Here is a 16,377-nt window from a genome sequence, read left to right as displayed (position 1 = left end):
TTTTTTGTGTAAGGAGAGACACTGATTCCTAGAAAGCTTTTCTTTATCTACTAATTTTGAATGTTTTATGTCACTGCTCTTTCCTAAAATATGTATAGTCCCTAAAGAGAATATTTATCATTACTTGAGCAGTGGTTATTTATCTTTTCGGTCATTTGACCCCTTTGGAAATCTAATGAAAGCTTGTGGACAGTTTTAGCTCCAAACACACATACAAATATCTTCCCACAATTCTATATAAAATATCAGGAATTTTAAATTTAAAGACAACTTTCCCCATCCCTTACTCTCTTGAAGTTCATTCACTAACCTAAGGTCAAAAACTCCTGCTCTAAAATCATAGAAGTAGTTTTCAAAGCCAGTATTTGATATTTCCTAGGATGAAGGGAAATTCAATTTAAAACCAGACTGTTTTTAGAGAAATAACTTTCTATATTTCCCACAATCAGAAGTTTTAAAATAGTTGTTTTTCAAAATTAGAAAATGATAAACAATTATTTCCCCCTCCCCACCACATACACACTCACCATGTTTTGGGCTGAGAATGGGAAATGGATCTCCTAGTTTCCAGAAGAAGTACATGAAGGTCAACCACAGGAGACAGGAGAAGAGCAGACGCTGTTTATGCACTAGGAAGGAGGAGAAAGACTGTAAGGTTAAATAGTTCTATATTAAAGAGCTTGCTCTACTTACAGATACGGAATCACACTGACTAATATTTGGCTGGCTTGTTCACTTGGCAAATGAGTGATGGAATAATACAGTTTTTAGAGAAAGCATCCTAATCACTGTAAGAGGAATTTGACTGAAATTAAGATGTGGGTTGAGTTAAGGGAGATATTATAGTAGAAACCCAGAAATACAGCTGTAGCAGCACAAATTACCTAATCATTCAACATTGATTTTCTGCCAAACTTTTTAAGATGCTGTGTGTGAGGCATCCCCAAACAACAGTCGGTACTGAAAGTAACGTAGAAATGAAGCTCTCCACAGCCTCAATCCCCACAAATCCTCATCTCAATCTATGTGCTGACACGAGAGGGTAAAATACTCACGTTTACAAATACTCACATAGTCGGATGTTGCTTACAATAAAATAGCCAATGTAAAAAGGCACCATGAAAACCAGGATCAGAAGGATTACACACAGGTTCATTTTCCAGTGAAAATAACGGGAACTGAAATAAATATCAAAGAATATCACTAGGAGGGGATAAAGGCAGCAACTTTCATTCTCTTTAGTCTTCTAAAAGATCTTCTACTCTTTGAACTCAATACCGAATATATCCCACCCAATAAGTCAAGTAGGCTGTTACTGTCTGCTTCTTTATAGAGATTAAAGAATATATTATAGAGTTCTGAAAAGTATATATGAACATCCTAACTTCCTAAGAATTTTACTTATTCAAATGAGAATGTTAATGCTCTAGTTATATTCATAGGCAGTGTATAGTAACAGAGCAACATATACTATTACTGGTAGAAAATGACTGTTGTTTCATGTACCACTGGGAGTCTCGTAATTAAAAGAAAATAAATGTTAATAGTAATTGCTAAAAATAGCAATGTGCTATAAAGACTTAAATTATTTCTTTTGCATCTTCAATATAAACATTTGATCTGCATGACTACTTTTATTACTGCTTATAAACTATATTTTATGAATTGATTAAAATATTTTTAGGACTTTTTTTTGATGCTTTGCCTTTTATTCCCATGACTTATGCATTCCATAACTAGAAGCCTGTGTCTCCCACTACCCTTCACCCATTTTGCCCAACCCCCGACCGTGGACTTTTTTTTTTTTTTAAGATTTTATTTATTTATTTATTTGAGAGAGAGAGAGAATGAGAGATAGAGAGCACAAGAGGGAAGAGGGTTAGAGGGAGAAGCAGACTCCCCGCTGAGCAGGGAGCCCAATGTGGGACTTGATCCCGGGACTCCAGGATCATGACCTGAGCCGAAGGCAGTTGCTTAACCGACTGAGCCACCCAGGCGTCCCGTGGACTTTTTTAAATAACAATTTTATGGAGATATAACTCACCCATTTAAGGTGTACAATTCAATGGTTTTAGTATATTCATAAAGTTGTGCAACCATCACCACAATACGTTTTAAACATTTCATCACTCCATAGTGAAACTGTTCCCATTAGCTCTCCTTCTCTCCTAACTGCCCCAGCCCTAGGAAACCACCAATCTACTTTCTGTCTCTATGGATTTGCCTATTCTGGACGTTACATGTCACCTTACGTCTGGTTTCTTTCACTTAGCATAATGTTTTCAAGGTACTTCATTCCTATTTATGGCTAAATAATATTCAGTCAATTGTATGGATATGTCACATTTTGTTTATCCATTCATTAGTTGCTGGACATTTGGACTGTTTCACTTTTAAGCTATTATAAACAGTGGTGCTATGAACATTTGGGTAAAGCTTCTGTGTGGACATGTTTCATTTCTCTTTAGGTATGTACCCAGGAGTGGAATTGCTGGGTCATGTGATAACTATTTAATTTTTTGAGGACCGTCACTATTTCCCAAGTGGCTGCACCATTTTACATTCTCCCCAGTAGTATAGGAGGGTTCCAAATTCTCCACAGCCTTGCCCACACTTGTTACTGTCTTTTTGATTATAGCCATCCTGATGGGTGTCAAGTGGTATATCATCATTGTTTTGATTGCCATTTCCCTGCAAATGGCTGATGATGCTAAGCATCTTTTCATGTGCTTATTGGCCATCTGTATCTTATTTGGAGGAATGCCTAGTCAGATACTTTATCCAGTTTTCAATGTGTTGTCTTTTTATTACTGAACTATTAAGAGTTCTTTATATATATCAACGTCTCTTATCAGGTAAGTAATTTACAAAAATTTTTTACCATCCTTGGGGAACCTGTTCACTTTCTTGATAGTGTCTTTTGTATTTGCTGATTTTAAACTTATACTTGGGCCTTGTTTCAAAAAGTTAAGTAGTTAAGTGGCTTATGAGGATATATAAAATATAGGATGATGAAATAAACTGTAAGAAAGTAGGAAAAGAAAGGAAAAACATGGGAAAAGATAGGTATAAAAGTAGGCCAGGCCTGATGACTATTATGAAAATGCACACCACAGAGTTCTAGAAACTTGGTATCAGTGTATCATAAATTTAGCTTGAAGCTTCTTTTGTAAGTGACATTTTATTGGAACACTGCCACACCCATTTGTTTATACATCGCCTATGGCTGCTTTCACTCTATAACAGCACAGCTGAGTAGTTGTGCTGGAAACCGTATAAACTACAAAGGCTAAAATGTCTATTATCTGGCCCTTTACAGAACGACTTGCTGACCTCTGGTTAGAGAGCAGTGAAAGTTCCGGGTTGTGATTTATTATTTGTAATTAGCAAGTAAAAGAACACTTGTTTATTCTTGATAGTCATAGGCTATGTATCCTGCTCATCCAGAAAAGGTTTGGATTATTAAAGAACTAGGTAAAATAAGAGTCAGGACATACTTTGTTTTATCACACTACAAATTATTAATTTATCAAGAGACATTATCAACTCCGATTCTCAAAGGAATCTGAGAATAATGTCTCTCTGCAAGTCTCAAGTATCAGGAGTCTGAAACAAGTTATATAGCTTAGCTCAGCACTGATTCCTGATTACAGAGTCAAATGCCACTTTACTAAAAGATTTTTCCATGCAGTGATAAAAAACTACAAAAGTCAACATAGAATAGCTGATGTACTCTAAACACAAACAATGGTCTAAAAGAACTCAAGCTTGCAGTTTAACAAGCAAGAAATATTTTGGACAGGCTGTCTAGTAAACAACAGGTCTGTTATATGGAGGGGAATAGGAGTTGCTTTTAAAAAATGCTTTAAACAAGACTAAGTTCAATCAGAATTGACCGTACCTGTGAAATCAACAAAGGTAACCTAAATTAGTGAGAGCTGGAGTTCAGACTTCAGAGAAGCCCATACATAACTAACTGAGGAATTCTGATCTTTTCAGGTAGAGATTTTTTTTCATTAGCACATGTGAAGGGCCATTAGCAGGATTCAGAGTAGAGTAGCCCGAGAAGAATAAAACTTCTAGGAGTGAAGCCTGGGACCTAGGCTCTCACAGCCTCATTCCCAATTAGGTCTTCAGAGCTAATGGTCACTTCTTTTTTTTTCTTATTTCACAATCTGTGTCAAACCAGTTACTAGGTGATTGGGACCCATATTTGCTATGATTTTTAGTTACTGAGACTAAACTAACCACACGGTGGATTTTTTCAGCTATGGAATTCAGGTAGGTCTTCTACCTGATCACACAATTCTCTTCATGAGAAGAGCTAATTAGTACTCACCTGCTGTTCAATACTTTTAAGATTTCAAAGATGATGAGCTCAAACATGGTGCAAGAGAATGCAAAAGTCACAGAGAAGATCACCTGTACTACATACTGACGTACCTATTAAAAGTCAAATAGAGAATACAAGTCATTTCCTTGAGTGAAATATTGGATGAATAATCTGGTCACAAGTCAGAAAACTTAATAAAAAAATTCTCAAGTCATTGGAAACAGGGCTATAATAGCAACTTGCCTGGAGCTTAAAAATAGATGGAAGTAGGTAGTATTTCTAAATCATGGGGCACTAATACCATCATCCTCTTGTGGATGGAGAATTTAAAGCACAAGATGAAGTGACAGGGTGAGAAGTAGCACTTAGAATTCCACAACCATTGAGCTTATCACTAAATGAGGATTAATTAGGAAATGTCCAGTCTTGGCTGGTGTTTCTATGAACTCATGGCTTAAGAACCAGATCAATCTTAAGATTTTGGTATTAACTTAGGATGACTTAGGTCATTAACACTGAAGGTCAGATACCCAAATGAATGGGAACATTTATGAGACACTGTAAATTAGATTCTCTTCCAAAAAACAACTGTCTGCTGTTGTTCTATATACTGATATTATTAAGGCATGTCAGTTTTGCTCCTGGGCTACACAGGACTTTTATTTTTTTTTTTAAATCAACTAAACCTATTCATATTCTCCAATTTAATAATTATATAGTACTCATTTGGCTAAAACTTCCTATCTTGGAAGTGAACATGACCTTTCTTGAACAGAGGCATTTTTCTTGTCCATTTTATTTTATTTTTAAAGAGCTATTTATTTTAGGGGCGCCTCGGTGGCTCAGTCGTTAAGCATCTGCCTTTGGCTCGGGTCATGATCCCAGGGTCCTGGGATTGAGCCCCGCATTGGGCTCCCTGCTCAGCGGGAAGCCTGCTTCTCCCTCTCCCACTCCCCCTGCTTGTGTTCCCTCTCTCGCTGTCTCTCTGTCAAATAAACAAATAAAATCTTAAAAAAAAAAAAGATCTATATATTTTAGAGAGAGAGAGAGAGGGCACACTTGCACAAGAGGGGAGAAGGGCAGAGGGAGAGGGAGAAACAGAATCTCAAGCAGACTCCATGCTGAGTGCGAAGCCCAACAGGGGACTTGATTTCCTGACCCTGAGATCATGACTTGAGCTTAAACCAAGAGTCGGATGTTCAATGGACTGAGCCACCTGCTTCTTGCCCATTTTAAAACAATCTAGATACATATGTAGCAGTATAACCAAAATGGTCTCTTCTTACCTCATAGTCCTTAAACAGTTGGCGCATGAAGAAAAGCCACCCAAATCCAAAGAAAAGTATCTGGAGGAAAACAATCATATGTCAATATATATAATCTTTTGAGAAATGCCCAGTACAGACTATTTTAAGATAAAAGGTCTGCTAACCAGACAATTAACTTATTTCAGAGATTAAAGACAAGATCTACTTATTAAAGTCCATAACACTGGGAAAAGATGTTAAAATGCTCTTCAATTTTTGAAATTATCCATGTTTTAGAACATTGTTTATGTTAGGCAAAAATGAAAGTATATATTTTTCCTGCAATCTCATGACTATCATTTTAGCTAGAGAAGCTAGCAAACAAAAAAGGAGCCAGTGAAACTTGCTTCTTATATTAGATCCCTGTTTGCAAGTATTTAAAAAAACAAAACTTTATGGGAAAGGAGTTAAAATTAAAAAAAAAAAAAAGGAAAGTGGTAGAAAAACTGTTGGTTTTTTTTTTTAACGTATTTTCTTTCATGGAGCTTTCTTAGCTTCTCCACAATCCTGGCTAATTTATATAAAGTGGTTTCCATCTCAGTGTAAAGCCAAGAGACTGCAGGATCCCACTTTGTCAGTTTTGGTTCAAGCCAGCATCAGACGGTAGCCACATGACAGCACTGTTCAGTGTTCTAAAAGCTGGTTGTTTGTTTTTTACTGGTGAGCAGAACCTTCTCTATATACACACATGCACACACTCTGACACAACTCCTCTTTTCTTCTTTTTTGTTTTAAACAGTTCTGTTTTTTCTTTAAAGTAATCTCTACACCCTGTGTGGGTCTCCAACTCACCACCTGGAGATCAAGAGTCAGATGCTCTACCAAGTTAGCCAATTAGATGCCCCATAACTCCTCCTTTCTTCTGTTAGGAACTTTAAGAATAAAATTCTTTTATGCCTTCCCAGGAACTTTAGGAGGAAGCATAAACTCTTGAGCATGGTTTAGAAGACTCCTTCAGCCTCTTGTTGCGTCCTTCCTGCCCACCAAACTCATATTTTCAGCCACATGGAACTGTCTATGGTTCTTTAGGCACAGTATTCTTTCTTTCATACCAAGACCTCTACAGACATTGTCCTCCGACAGGAACTTCTCTCTTAATCCCTACAGGTCTTAATCATCACTACCTCTGAAAGGCCTTCTCTGACCTCTCAAAGATATGTTGCTCTTTGCATATAATCCTATTCTATCCTGTATTTCCAAAGCACTTGCCACACAGTTTTGTAATGTCTAATTTAAACACATTTTCATAGATATTAGATTGTAAGCTCTGTGAGGACAAGGATGTTTGAATGTTAATCTGTATTCTCAGCACCCTGCACAATGCCTGGCACATGGCAGGCGTTCCATTAATGTTTGCTGAATAAGTAAATGGTCCACAGTGAAAGAAGGTTTGTTTTTAAGGAACACTCAACCTCAATTTTTGTTGATAACTTATATGTGCTGTGCTAAGTGCTGGGGTTACAAAGATGAGTAAGACAGTTATCACCCTCAAGGAACTTGAGGTATAGTGGTGAAGACACTAAATAATTATACTGTCACATGGGACATGCAATGATAGAAATATATACATAATATAAAAAAATATGGGAAAAGGGAGATCAAACAGGTATGTAGAGAGTTAGGATGGATTTTCTGGAGAATACAGTACCTTAGCTGAAGGAGATTTTAATTTGGGGTTACAATCTTCTATCAGGTGCAAATTTGGGGGTTATATGTATTTTTCTAGAGAGAGGTTCTAAGGTATTTATCACACACTCAAAGGTTTCCACCATCCCTAAAATATTAAAGAACTACTCCCTTCAAGGGTGAAAGAGCAGCAGGTAGGCAAAAGACAGTGGGGAAAAGCCAGTCTCTTCAATAATGGTGCTGGGAAAACTGGGCAGCCACATGCCAAAGAATGAAACTGGACCATTTTCTTATACCCTGCACAAAAATAAACTCAAAATGGATTAAAGACCTAAACTGGAGACCTGAGACTATAAAACTAGAAGAAAACACAGGCAGTAATCTCTTTGACACTGGCCTTAGCAACATTTATTTAGATGGGTCTCTTCAGGCAAGGGAAACAATAGCAAAAATAAACTATTCAGGGGATGCCTGGGTGGGTCAGTTGGTTGAGCATCTGAATCTCGGTTTCCGCTTAGGTCATGATCTCAGGGTCATGAGATCAAGCCCTGTGTTGGGCTCTGTGCTCAGCATGGAGTCAGCTTGAGATTCTTTCTCTCTTCCTCTGCCCCTCCCCTCACTCTCATCACTCGCTCTCTAAAAATAAATAAATAAAATCTAAAAAAACAAACAAACAACAAAAACTATTGGGACCATACCAAAAAAATCTTTTGCACAGCAAAGGAAACCCTCAACAAAACAAAAAGACAACTTACTGAATGGGAGCAGATATTTGCAAATGATATATCCAATAAAGGGCTAATATCCAAAATATATAAGGAATTTATACAACTCAACAACCAAAAGACAAATATTCCAGCTGAAAATGGGCAGAAGACCTGAATGAACATTTTTCCAAAGAAGACATCCAGATGGCCAACAGACTCATGAAAAGATGCTCAACATCACTAATCACCAGGGAAATGCAAATTAAAATCACAATGAGATATCACCTTATACCTGTAAGAATGGCTACGATTAAAAAGACAAGAAATAACAAGTGATGGCAAAGATGTGGAGGAAAAGGAACCCTTAGGCACTGTTGGTGGGAATGCAAACTGGTGTAGCCACTGTGGAAAACAGTATGGAGGTTCCTCAAAAAATTAAAAGCAAAAACCCTAATTCGCAAAGATATATGCACCCTTATGTTTATTGCAGCATGTTTGCAAAAGCCAAGATATAGAAGCAACCCAAGGATCCATAGATAGATGAATGGATGAGGAAGATACGGTACGTGTGTGTACACACACACAAACATGCACGCGCACACTATGGAATATTATATGGCCATAAAAAGGATGAGATCTTGACATTTGAGACAACATGGATGGACCTAGGGGGTATTATGCTAAGTGAAATTAAATCAGACGAGAAAGACAAATAACATGATTTCACTTATATGTGGAATCTAAAAAACAAAACAAAAAAACAAAAACCAGAAACAGACCCACAAATGCAGAGAACTGATGGTTGCCAGAGAGGAGGGAGTGGGGGGATGGAGAGAATGGGTGAACGGAAGTGGGAGATACAGGCTTCCAGTTATGGAATGAACGTCACGGGGATAAAGATACAACCTAGGGAATATAGCCAGTGGTATTGTAATAGCACTGTATGGTGACAGATGGTAGTTACACTAGTGGTGAGCACAGGGTAACTCTCAAGACTGGCAGATTACCATGTACTATTTTGTATATCTCAAACTAATGTAACTTAGTGTATCAACTATACTTCAATTAAAAAACAAAACAAAAAAAATTGTTTAAAAAAGAATGAAAAAGAGAAAACATTAGAGAGTAGCCTAGAGAAGGATGTGGGGAAAAGGGAAAGTTTATAGGCCAAGGGGAAGAAAGTAGTAGAGTAAGGGGGTGGTGAACACATGTGAGAAGGAACCGACGGGACACTAGAAGAGGAGCTGTCGCGTCTGGTATTTTTGCCGTATAACTAATTTGCCATAAGGCAATTTTGCTGTAAAAGAAAAAAATAACTAGTTGACAGTTTGGTTTCATTTCTCCATCCATACAGTACCTCCATTTTTATATTACATAAATCTTAGCCCTCATAATGGTCTATACAGTGGCACAATTTTGTACCCACATTGACCACAGAACTTTGATCCATCGATCAACGGGCATGCGACAATGCACGAAGAACAAACAACACTGTAGAAGGCTTTCACAGTGCAATGCAAATATCAGTTACAAATATACATCCCAGTATTTGGGAAATGATACTTCTCTTAATGAAGGAAGAAATTTTAGGGAAAAAAGAAAAAAATGTGATACCAAATCAGGAGCAATTCAACAAGCAAACAAACAAAAAATGTATAATGCTATGAATGAAAGACTGAAGACAAGTGCTTAGGTACAATCCACAAAATGAAATAATTTTATTTGCATAGTATTGCCATGAATCTACACTACATATTTTGAATGTATTCAAATGTTTTGTATTTCACAATAAAGTCTTTTTAATTTTGTTATTCATTTTTCACATTTCATTATGTCCTTTTAAATGAATGTCCCATTTTATTTTTGGTGAGTTTATCTTTTACGTAAAGTTGCCTTTATGGCCAATTAGTTATGTGGCAAAAATACTTGTGGCAAAGATGCTTACAGGGAGGGCGCCTGGGTGGCTCAGTTGGTTAAGCGACTGCCTTCGGCTCAGGTCATGATCCCGAGTCCCACGTCGGGCTCCCTGCTCAGCAGGGAGTCTGCTTCTCCCTCTGACCCTCTTCCCTCTCGTGCTCTCTATCTCTCATTCTCTCTCTTTCAAATATATAAATAAAATCTTAAAAAAAAAAAAAGATGCTTACAGGGAAACCGAATTGACAATGTTCATAATTGACTATGATTAGCAGCAACTAACCTTTATTGACCATTTACTATATTCCAGGAACTCTAAGTACTTAGAACTGTAATCTCATTAAATCATAAAAACCTAAAGTATGTGTGATTATCCTCACTGCAGAGAAAGCTGAGGTTTAGAGAAGTTGATTCATTTATAGTACTTGTCAAAATCAGGATCAAATCTGAAGTCTGTATGGCTGATTCCAAAGCTTGTGCTTTTAAGCACTCTATAATAAGTTGCACTAAGATCAAAGGCACAGGTAGACTGGATGACCTTAAGAAGGGATAAGGGGCACTTTTTTTTTCTGACATGGGAGGAAGGCGGCTGGGAACGGTTTTAGACACACATAACTGCTTAGATTAAGACCTAGGATGTGGAAGGAGATGTGGAAGGAGATTTTTGTCTTCACTTTTATTGCTACAGAGGAGGCAAGGTTATCTGCTAAGAGTTTAAGTGATGAGGATGGAAAAGGGGGCTTTGAGGACAGTGATAAAGATTCAGAGAAATTATGAGGGGAATGGAACCAACAGCTGATTATTTCAAGAAAAATAAAACGAAGTCTGAAATATTTATTTAATTAATTTTATTTCTTAAATAGGCTCCATGCCTAACTTGGGGCTCAAACTCATGACCCCGAGATCAAGAGATGCATGCTCTACCGACTGAGCCAGCCAGGTGCCCCAAAGACTTCATTTAAAACCTTTCAGTTCATACAAAACAGGAAAAATGAGGAAGAGGGGTTTCTAACATAATTATATCTCTATTTACTTTATATTTACTAGGCTTAATATTTACTTAATATTACTATCAGCAGCTGATTTAGATGCTGGAGAATACAGCAGAGAAGAATAATCTGCACCTCATGAAGTTTACATCTAACAGACACAAATAATAGTGATGGAGGCTAAGAAGAAAATAAAACAGGAAAATGGGATTGAAGGTGGCTGGAATGGACAAACCTCCCTAAAGTGACATTTTTACTGATACCAAAAGAATGATGAAGTAGCCACATAAATATATGGTCAGAGAACAGTCCGCACAAATGATTCTTTGGGTCTTACCTCCTCATTTGTTAAAAGCATTAAATATTTAATATGGCATGTGAATGTCTGTGTGAAAGTTATAGTATTATATAATGTAAAAAAAATCAGAAAGGCACTTTTTTGCTTCAACTTATTATATCAGTGTTAGAAATCTTAGAGGCTACAATGCAATGCCAAATTCCTCACCCACATTCTATTTTAAAAGTTGAGTAAAAAAAAAATGCTACTGAAATATTGTCATTTTTCTTGAGTTGGTAGTAGGGCTAAAAACAAACCTGAATTGTCACAAAAGGCAATTAGCCTTAGAAAAATTAGAAAAGCTTAAGAAAAGTTAGAAAAACAAGAGAATAACGTGTCCAGATTTTTTTGCGTTAATACATTTGAATATTATGCAGCCAATAAAAACAATTATGAAAACTATATAAACGATGGTAAATTTTAAAAGTTATCTTATTAGGGTATTCCTTGTTTCATATTTTCTAAAATGTTGTAATTAAAGTTTTTCGAGGGACATGGACAGTGCTCTGTTCCAAAGACAGAAGCATTTAGAATGAAGGAATACGAAAACGGGATCAAAGATTTAGTTTCATTTAAACCCTCAAAAGGAACTGTTTTTCTGTCATTTGCCACTTGAAATATACTCTAAACTACTGGGTAAATGAGGGGGGGGGAATCAATAATTAGATAGTCTGAGCTTCTACAAATAGTAACAGTTGGCCAGCAAATAATTGTGTTTAGTACTTGTACTTAAAGGCGGGGGTGATGAGGCCTGGACAAAACAGGACCTCAGTGCTATGGTGAGCGCTGTGAATTGTGTAAGACTGTTGAATCACAGACCTGTACCTCTGAAACAAATAATACATTATATGTTAAAAAAAAAAAAGGAAGAAGAAGATAGCAGGAGGGGAAGAATGAAGGGGGGTAATCGGAGGGGGAGACAAACCATGAGAGACGATGGACTCTGAAAAACAAACTGAAGGTTCTAGAGGGGAGGGGGGTGGGAGGATGGGTTAGCCTGGTGATGGGTATTTAAGAGGGCACGTTCTGCATGGAGCACTGGGTGTTATACGCAAACAATGAATCATGGAGCACTACATCAAAAACTAATGATGTAATGTATGGTGATTAACATAACATAATAGAAAAAACAGGACCTCAAAAAATAAATTCATAAATACATAAATATCAGTGCTACAATAAATGCTATGAAGAAAACAGAGTAGCTGAAAGAATGAAAGCTGGTAAAAGCAAGAGGCTTCGACCCTACCACCCAGCAATGGCACTACTAGGTATTTATCCAAAGGATAAAAACATAGTAATCTGAAGGGGCACATGCACCCAGTGTTTATAGCAGCAGTGTCCGCAACAGCCAAGCTATGGAAAGAGCCCAGATGTCCATCCACAGATGAATGGATAAAGATGTGGGGTGTGTGTGTGTGTGTGTGTGTGTGTGTGTGTGTGTGTGTGTAAAGATGTGGGGTGTGTGTGTGTGTGTGTGTGTGTGTGTGTGTGTGTGTGTGTAAAGGAATATTACTCTGCCATCAAAAAAATGAAATCTTACCAATTTGCAATGACCTGGACGGAATTAGAGGGTATTATGCTAAGCGAAATAAGTCAGAGAATATGTGAAATTTAAGAAACAAAACAGAAGAGACTCTTAACTATAGGAAACAAACTGGGGGTTCCTGGAGGGGAGGTAACTGGGTGATGGGCATTAAGGAGGGCACTGGTGATGAGCACCGGTTGTCATATGCAACTGATGAATCACTAAACTCTACCTCTGAAACTAATAATATACTATATGTTAATTAATTGAATTTAAATTAAAAAAAGCAAGAGGCTTCCTAGACATAGCTTGTAGAGAATAAGGAATTAGTGTTTATTTAGGTTTGTACCCTCAGCGTTTTTATAAAATGGTCGATAAAAGTCCGTTGACTGTGCAAATGAATGAAGGTGCCCAATGGGTAAAGGAGGGTCAAGAAAAAGACCCGAAGAGCGTGGGCAGCAGAAAGAGGATTAAAGGATTAGGTGTTGGTGCACAAACCAAACCTTAGAGTACTTTTAAGGTCTCTGAGCTGACCACGACTAATTCCTGCGAACGGGGATTCAGGATTTGACAACTAACCAGCAAGGTCCCCACGTGTCCCCAGGAGCCAGCTCCCATTGGCGAGCTGTGTATTCCGCGTCCGGAACCACTCTCTTTCCCCGAGGCAGGGGTCAGAGGCGCAGTCCAGAAGCTTCGGGGCGCTTTGGGGACCGCTCTTTTCTCGCGGCTCGGGCTCTGAGCACTGAGGCCGCGTGATTCCCTCCAAAAGTGGACGAGAGAACGGGGAGACAGAGGCTGGGTGGGGGCGCGGACGACCGCAGGACGCCTTCCCACTATGCGGGGTGAGGGAACCGGACTCAGCAAACCCTACCCTTTCCCCGAGCTCTGGGAGGCAGGTCCAGGCGGCGGACGAGAACAGCGAGATCCTGGCCAGCCGGCGTCACTGAAACTCCAAGAAGACGATTCACGAAAGAGTGGCTGAGGGGTCCCGGGGTGGGAGGCAATAGCTCACCTGAGAGGTAATCATGATGCTGGAGTCGATCAGGAAACTCATGGCGAAGTGTAGGGAAGGCTCCTGCCTCCAATTTCCACTCCCTGTTGCTACAGCAAGCTCGGGCCATAGGCCCTTTCACAAAGGCGGACTTCGCCCAGGCGCCACCGCCGGGACCGCGGCTAGCCAGCCCGACGCCATCAAGCTGCGCCCCAGTCAGCCAATCCGCGGCTGTATCTAGTGCTTCCCGCTCCGGGCTAGGAGTGGGCGGGGCGACGCGAGGCTCCTGGGAGCAGAGGCCCCGGGGGCGGGGCCAAGGAGAGGGCTCTCTGGGGGCGTGGCTTAACTAGAGATGGCCAGGCTAAAAGGGGCGGGGTACAATTAGGTGGTCTGAACATCCCAAAGCTGATGTTATGCGAGGTAGCATTTAATTTCTGAGGCCGAAGATGGTGGTGCCTGAGCTAATATCTTATTTTAAGTGTTAATTCCATTTTGTAATGGTCATGGCTAATAAGATGAAGTTAATGATTATGAGCTAGACCATAATTCAGGCATTGTGTTTTAAATGTTACTACTTATACTTGGCTACACAAACAACTACTTCATTACAGGTGAGGAAGAGTGGAAAGGCAGATGATATTTTTAGCAAATATAGCTAAACAAGTAGATTTCTGGTGTGATAACAGCAACAACAACAACAAAAGCACACCATCACAAGAGAGTGATAATCTCATTGAACTTGGTAGCCATCAGCCCACACCTGGAGTACTGCACTTTTTGTACCACACTTTAAGAGGCACAGAGATGTATTGTAGCATGCTCGGAGGTGAGCCACTAGATGAGGACCAATGGAAGGAACTGAAGTAGGGAGACTCAGGAACATAATAGCTATCTTCGTGTGAAAGAATGAGTAGAATTGATATGGCCCCTGGAAATTATATGTAAGACAAAGGACTGGAAGTTAAATGAAGCTAGATTTAATTCAAAACATGGAATAATTCTTTAAGGATCTGAAGATGAATTATTTTAGGAAGTAGTCCCTCTCCCTTGGAGTTGCTCAAATATAGACTGAATCACTACTTCATCCATTCAATACTCATTTCATGAAGGCTTAATGCACTGCTGTGAGGCTTATCCTTTTGCACTCGGGCTCTAGCTAGTCCTGTAGTTCCTGTAGTCTCATAGCACTAGAAGCTGTCTCCATCTGAGGGCAATGACCCACTATGGGAGCCACTGTTGTCCATACCTGGAAGCACAGCCCTGAGTGCACCTGGCATTGAGGACCTGAGTGTTTAGACTACGTCAATCTGAGTAACTGAGACTCACAGATTTATTACACACAAGAGAAGGTGTCTCTCTTTCTTGGGATTAAACTCTGCCATACTCAGCCGCCCAAACTACCTGTCAGATATCCAGAAGGCTAGGAAGCCATAGAGGTAGCCCTACTATGGAAGAATCAAACCAGAGAACTGGCTACCTCTATCAGGGATGCAGGTAGATGCCCACACAGATGCTACAGATGAATTAGAATTTCATCTAATTGAGATTCAAGGCTGTGTGATAGTGCAGAATTCTGGGAGAGCATATCAAGGCAAACAATTTACCTTGGTGGCTTACTGGGATGCATGGTGAGGATCAGGGTCTCAGTGAACTTGGCATAGCAGAGAAAGGCATGCAGTCCAATGGGCCCAGCCCTGTGCAAATCTTTGAATGGCACCATTCAGGATTTTCCCTACTGTAACACCTGTGTCCAGGTCAAGGACAGGTCTTGGTGACCCAAAGGACTACTACCCCTTGCTTTTGCTTGCAGAATTTACCTAGAAACCTTCATACTAGATTTATGTCCAATTGACTCACCTCTCAAATCACTGGGAGGGATGGCTGAAGCTGAGAGCCACGAGTTCTTGCTCTACTGTCCTCACCTTCGCTTCTCTTTCCCATTAGAGCTGTTACCAATCCCCATGACCAACAATGGCCTCGGAGAGGAAAGGAGGTCTTTCCTCTCGACCCCTGCAGACCAAGTGCACAAACACTTCCCTTATATCTCTGTGTTCCAGCTGAGTCTAAGGTACAGCATTTAATAATAAAACTTTGCTAGTCATATGTTGTAAGACTATGGCAGTTATTATATCACATAGAATAATATTTATGATGGTGATAATAGCTAATACTTACCAAGTGCTTACTATGTGCCAGATACTATTCTTAGATCTTGACATGTACTGATTCATTAACTCCCTAACTTAGTCCCTGACTTGCATCTATATGGCAGACACAATTGTGCTGTTTCTTTTGGAAGCGTATTGAGCACATTGGTACTCATTGGATTCCAGGACTAGGAGAATGAGGCTTAGACAGAGAAAGGAGTTCCCTCTTCTTCCTATTTCTTTTTTCATCCTAGAATCTTTTTCTTTTCAGGATTTGACATTGAAATATCCATTTTCTTCACAGAAAGCCTCACCCCCTATGGGCAGCATAGGATCTTACCCTATGTTCACAACTGGACAAGAAGGTGAAAACATAACTGTGCATTAGCAGTACACAAACAATATCATGGGCTGTTTTCTTATATTTCTAAATTTGTAGGATTATGTCTTTCTACTTGCAAATCAAAATTTCTCTAGAATTTTTTCCCCTGGAACATG

General features: G+C 39.2%; 1 protein-coding gene across 3 annotated transcripts in view; it reads right to left on the bottom strand.

Moving 5' to 3' along the window:
• The window catches only part of GPR89A (G protein-coupled receptor 89A), a 57,527-nt gene extending 43,550 nt beyond the window's left edge, over positions 1-13,977 (bottom strand). The window contains exons 1-5 of one of the 3 annotated variants that reach the window (XM_027618525.1): positions 13,754-13,977; positions 5,620-5,679; positions 4,340-4,443; positions 1,072-1,178; positions 528-629 (exon numbers count right to left, since the gene is read on the bottom strand). In XM_027618525.1, coding sequence (XP_027474326.1) covers positions 528-629; positions 1,072-1,178; positions 4,340-4,443; positions 5,620-5,679; positions 13,754-13,795 — 415 coding nt within the window. In that variant the 5' untranslated portion in view covers positions 13,796-13,977. The remainder of the gene's footprint in view (positions 1-527; positions 630-1,071; positions 1,179-4,339; positions 4,444-5,619; positions 5,680-13,753) is intronic. The other 2 variants (XM_027618532.1, XM_027618541.1) reach the window with 2 other exon arrangements.
• Positions 13,978-16,377: the final 2,400 nt, after the last annotated feature.

The sequence above is a fragment of the Zalophus californianus genome, chromosome 4 (genome assembly GCF_009762305.2).
Source record: "Zalophus californianus isolate mZalCal1 chromosome 4, mZalCal1.pri.v2, whole genome shotgun sequence".
NCBI classification, from domain to species: Eukaryota; Metazoa; Chordata; class Mammalia; order Carnivora; family Otariidae; genus Zalophus; species Zalophus californianus.
Note: the sequence above shows the minus strand (reverse complement) of the source record. Positions and strands in the feature narration are given on the sequence as shown.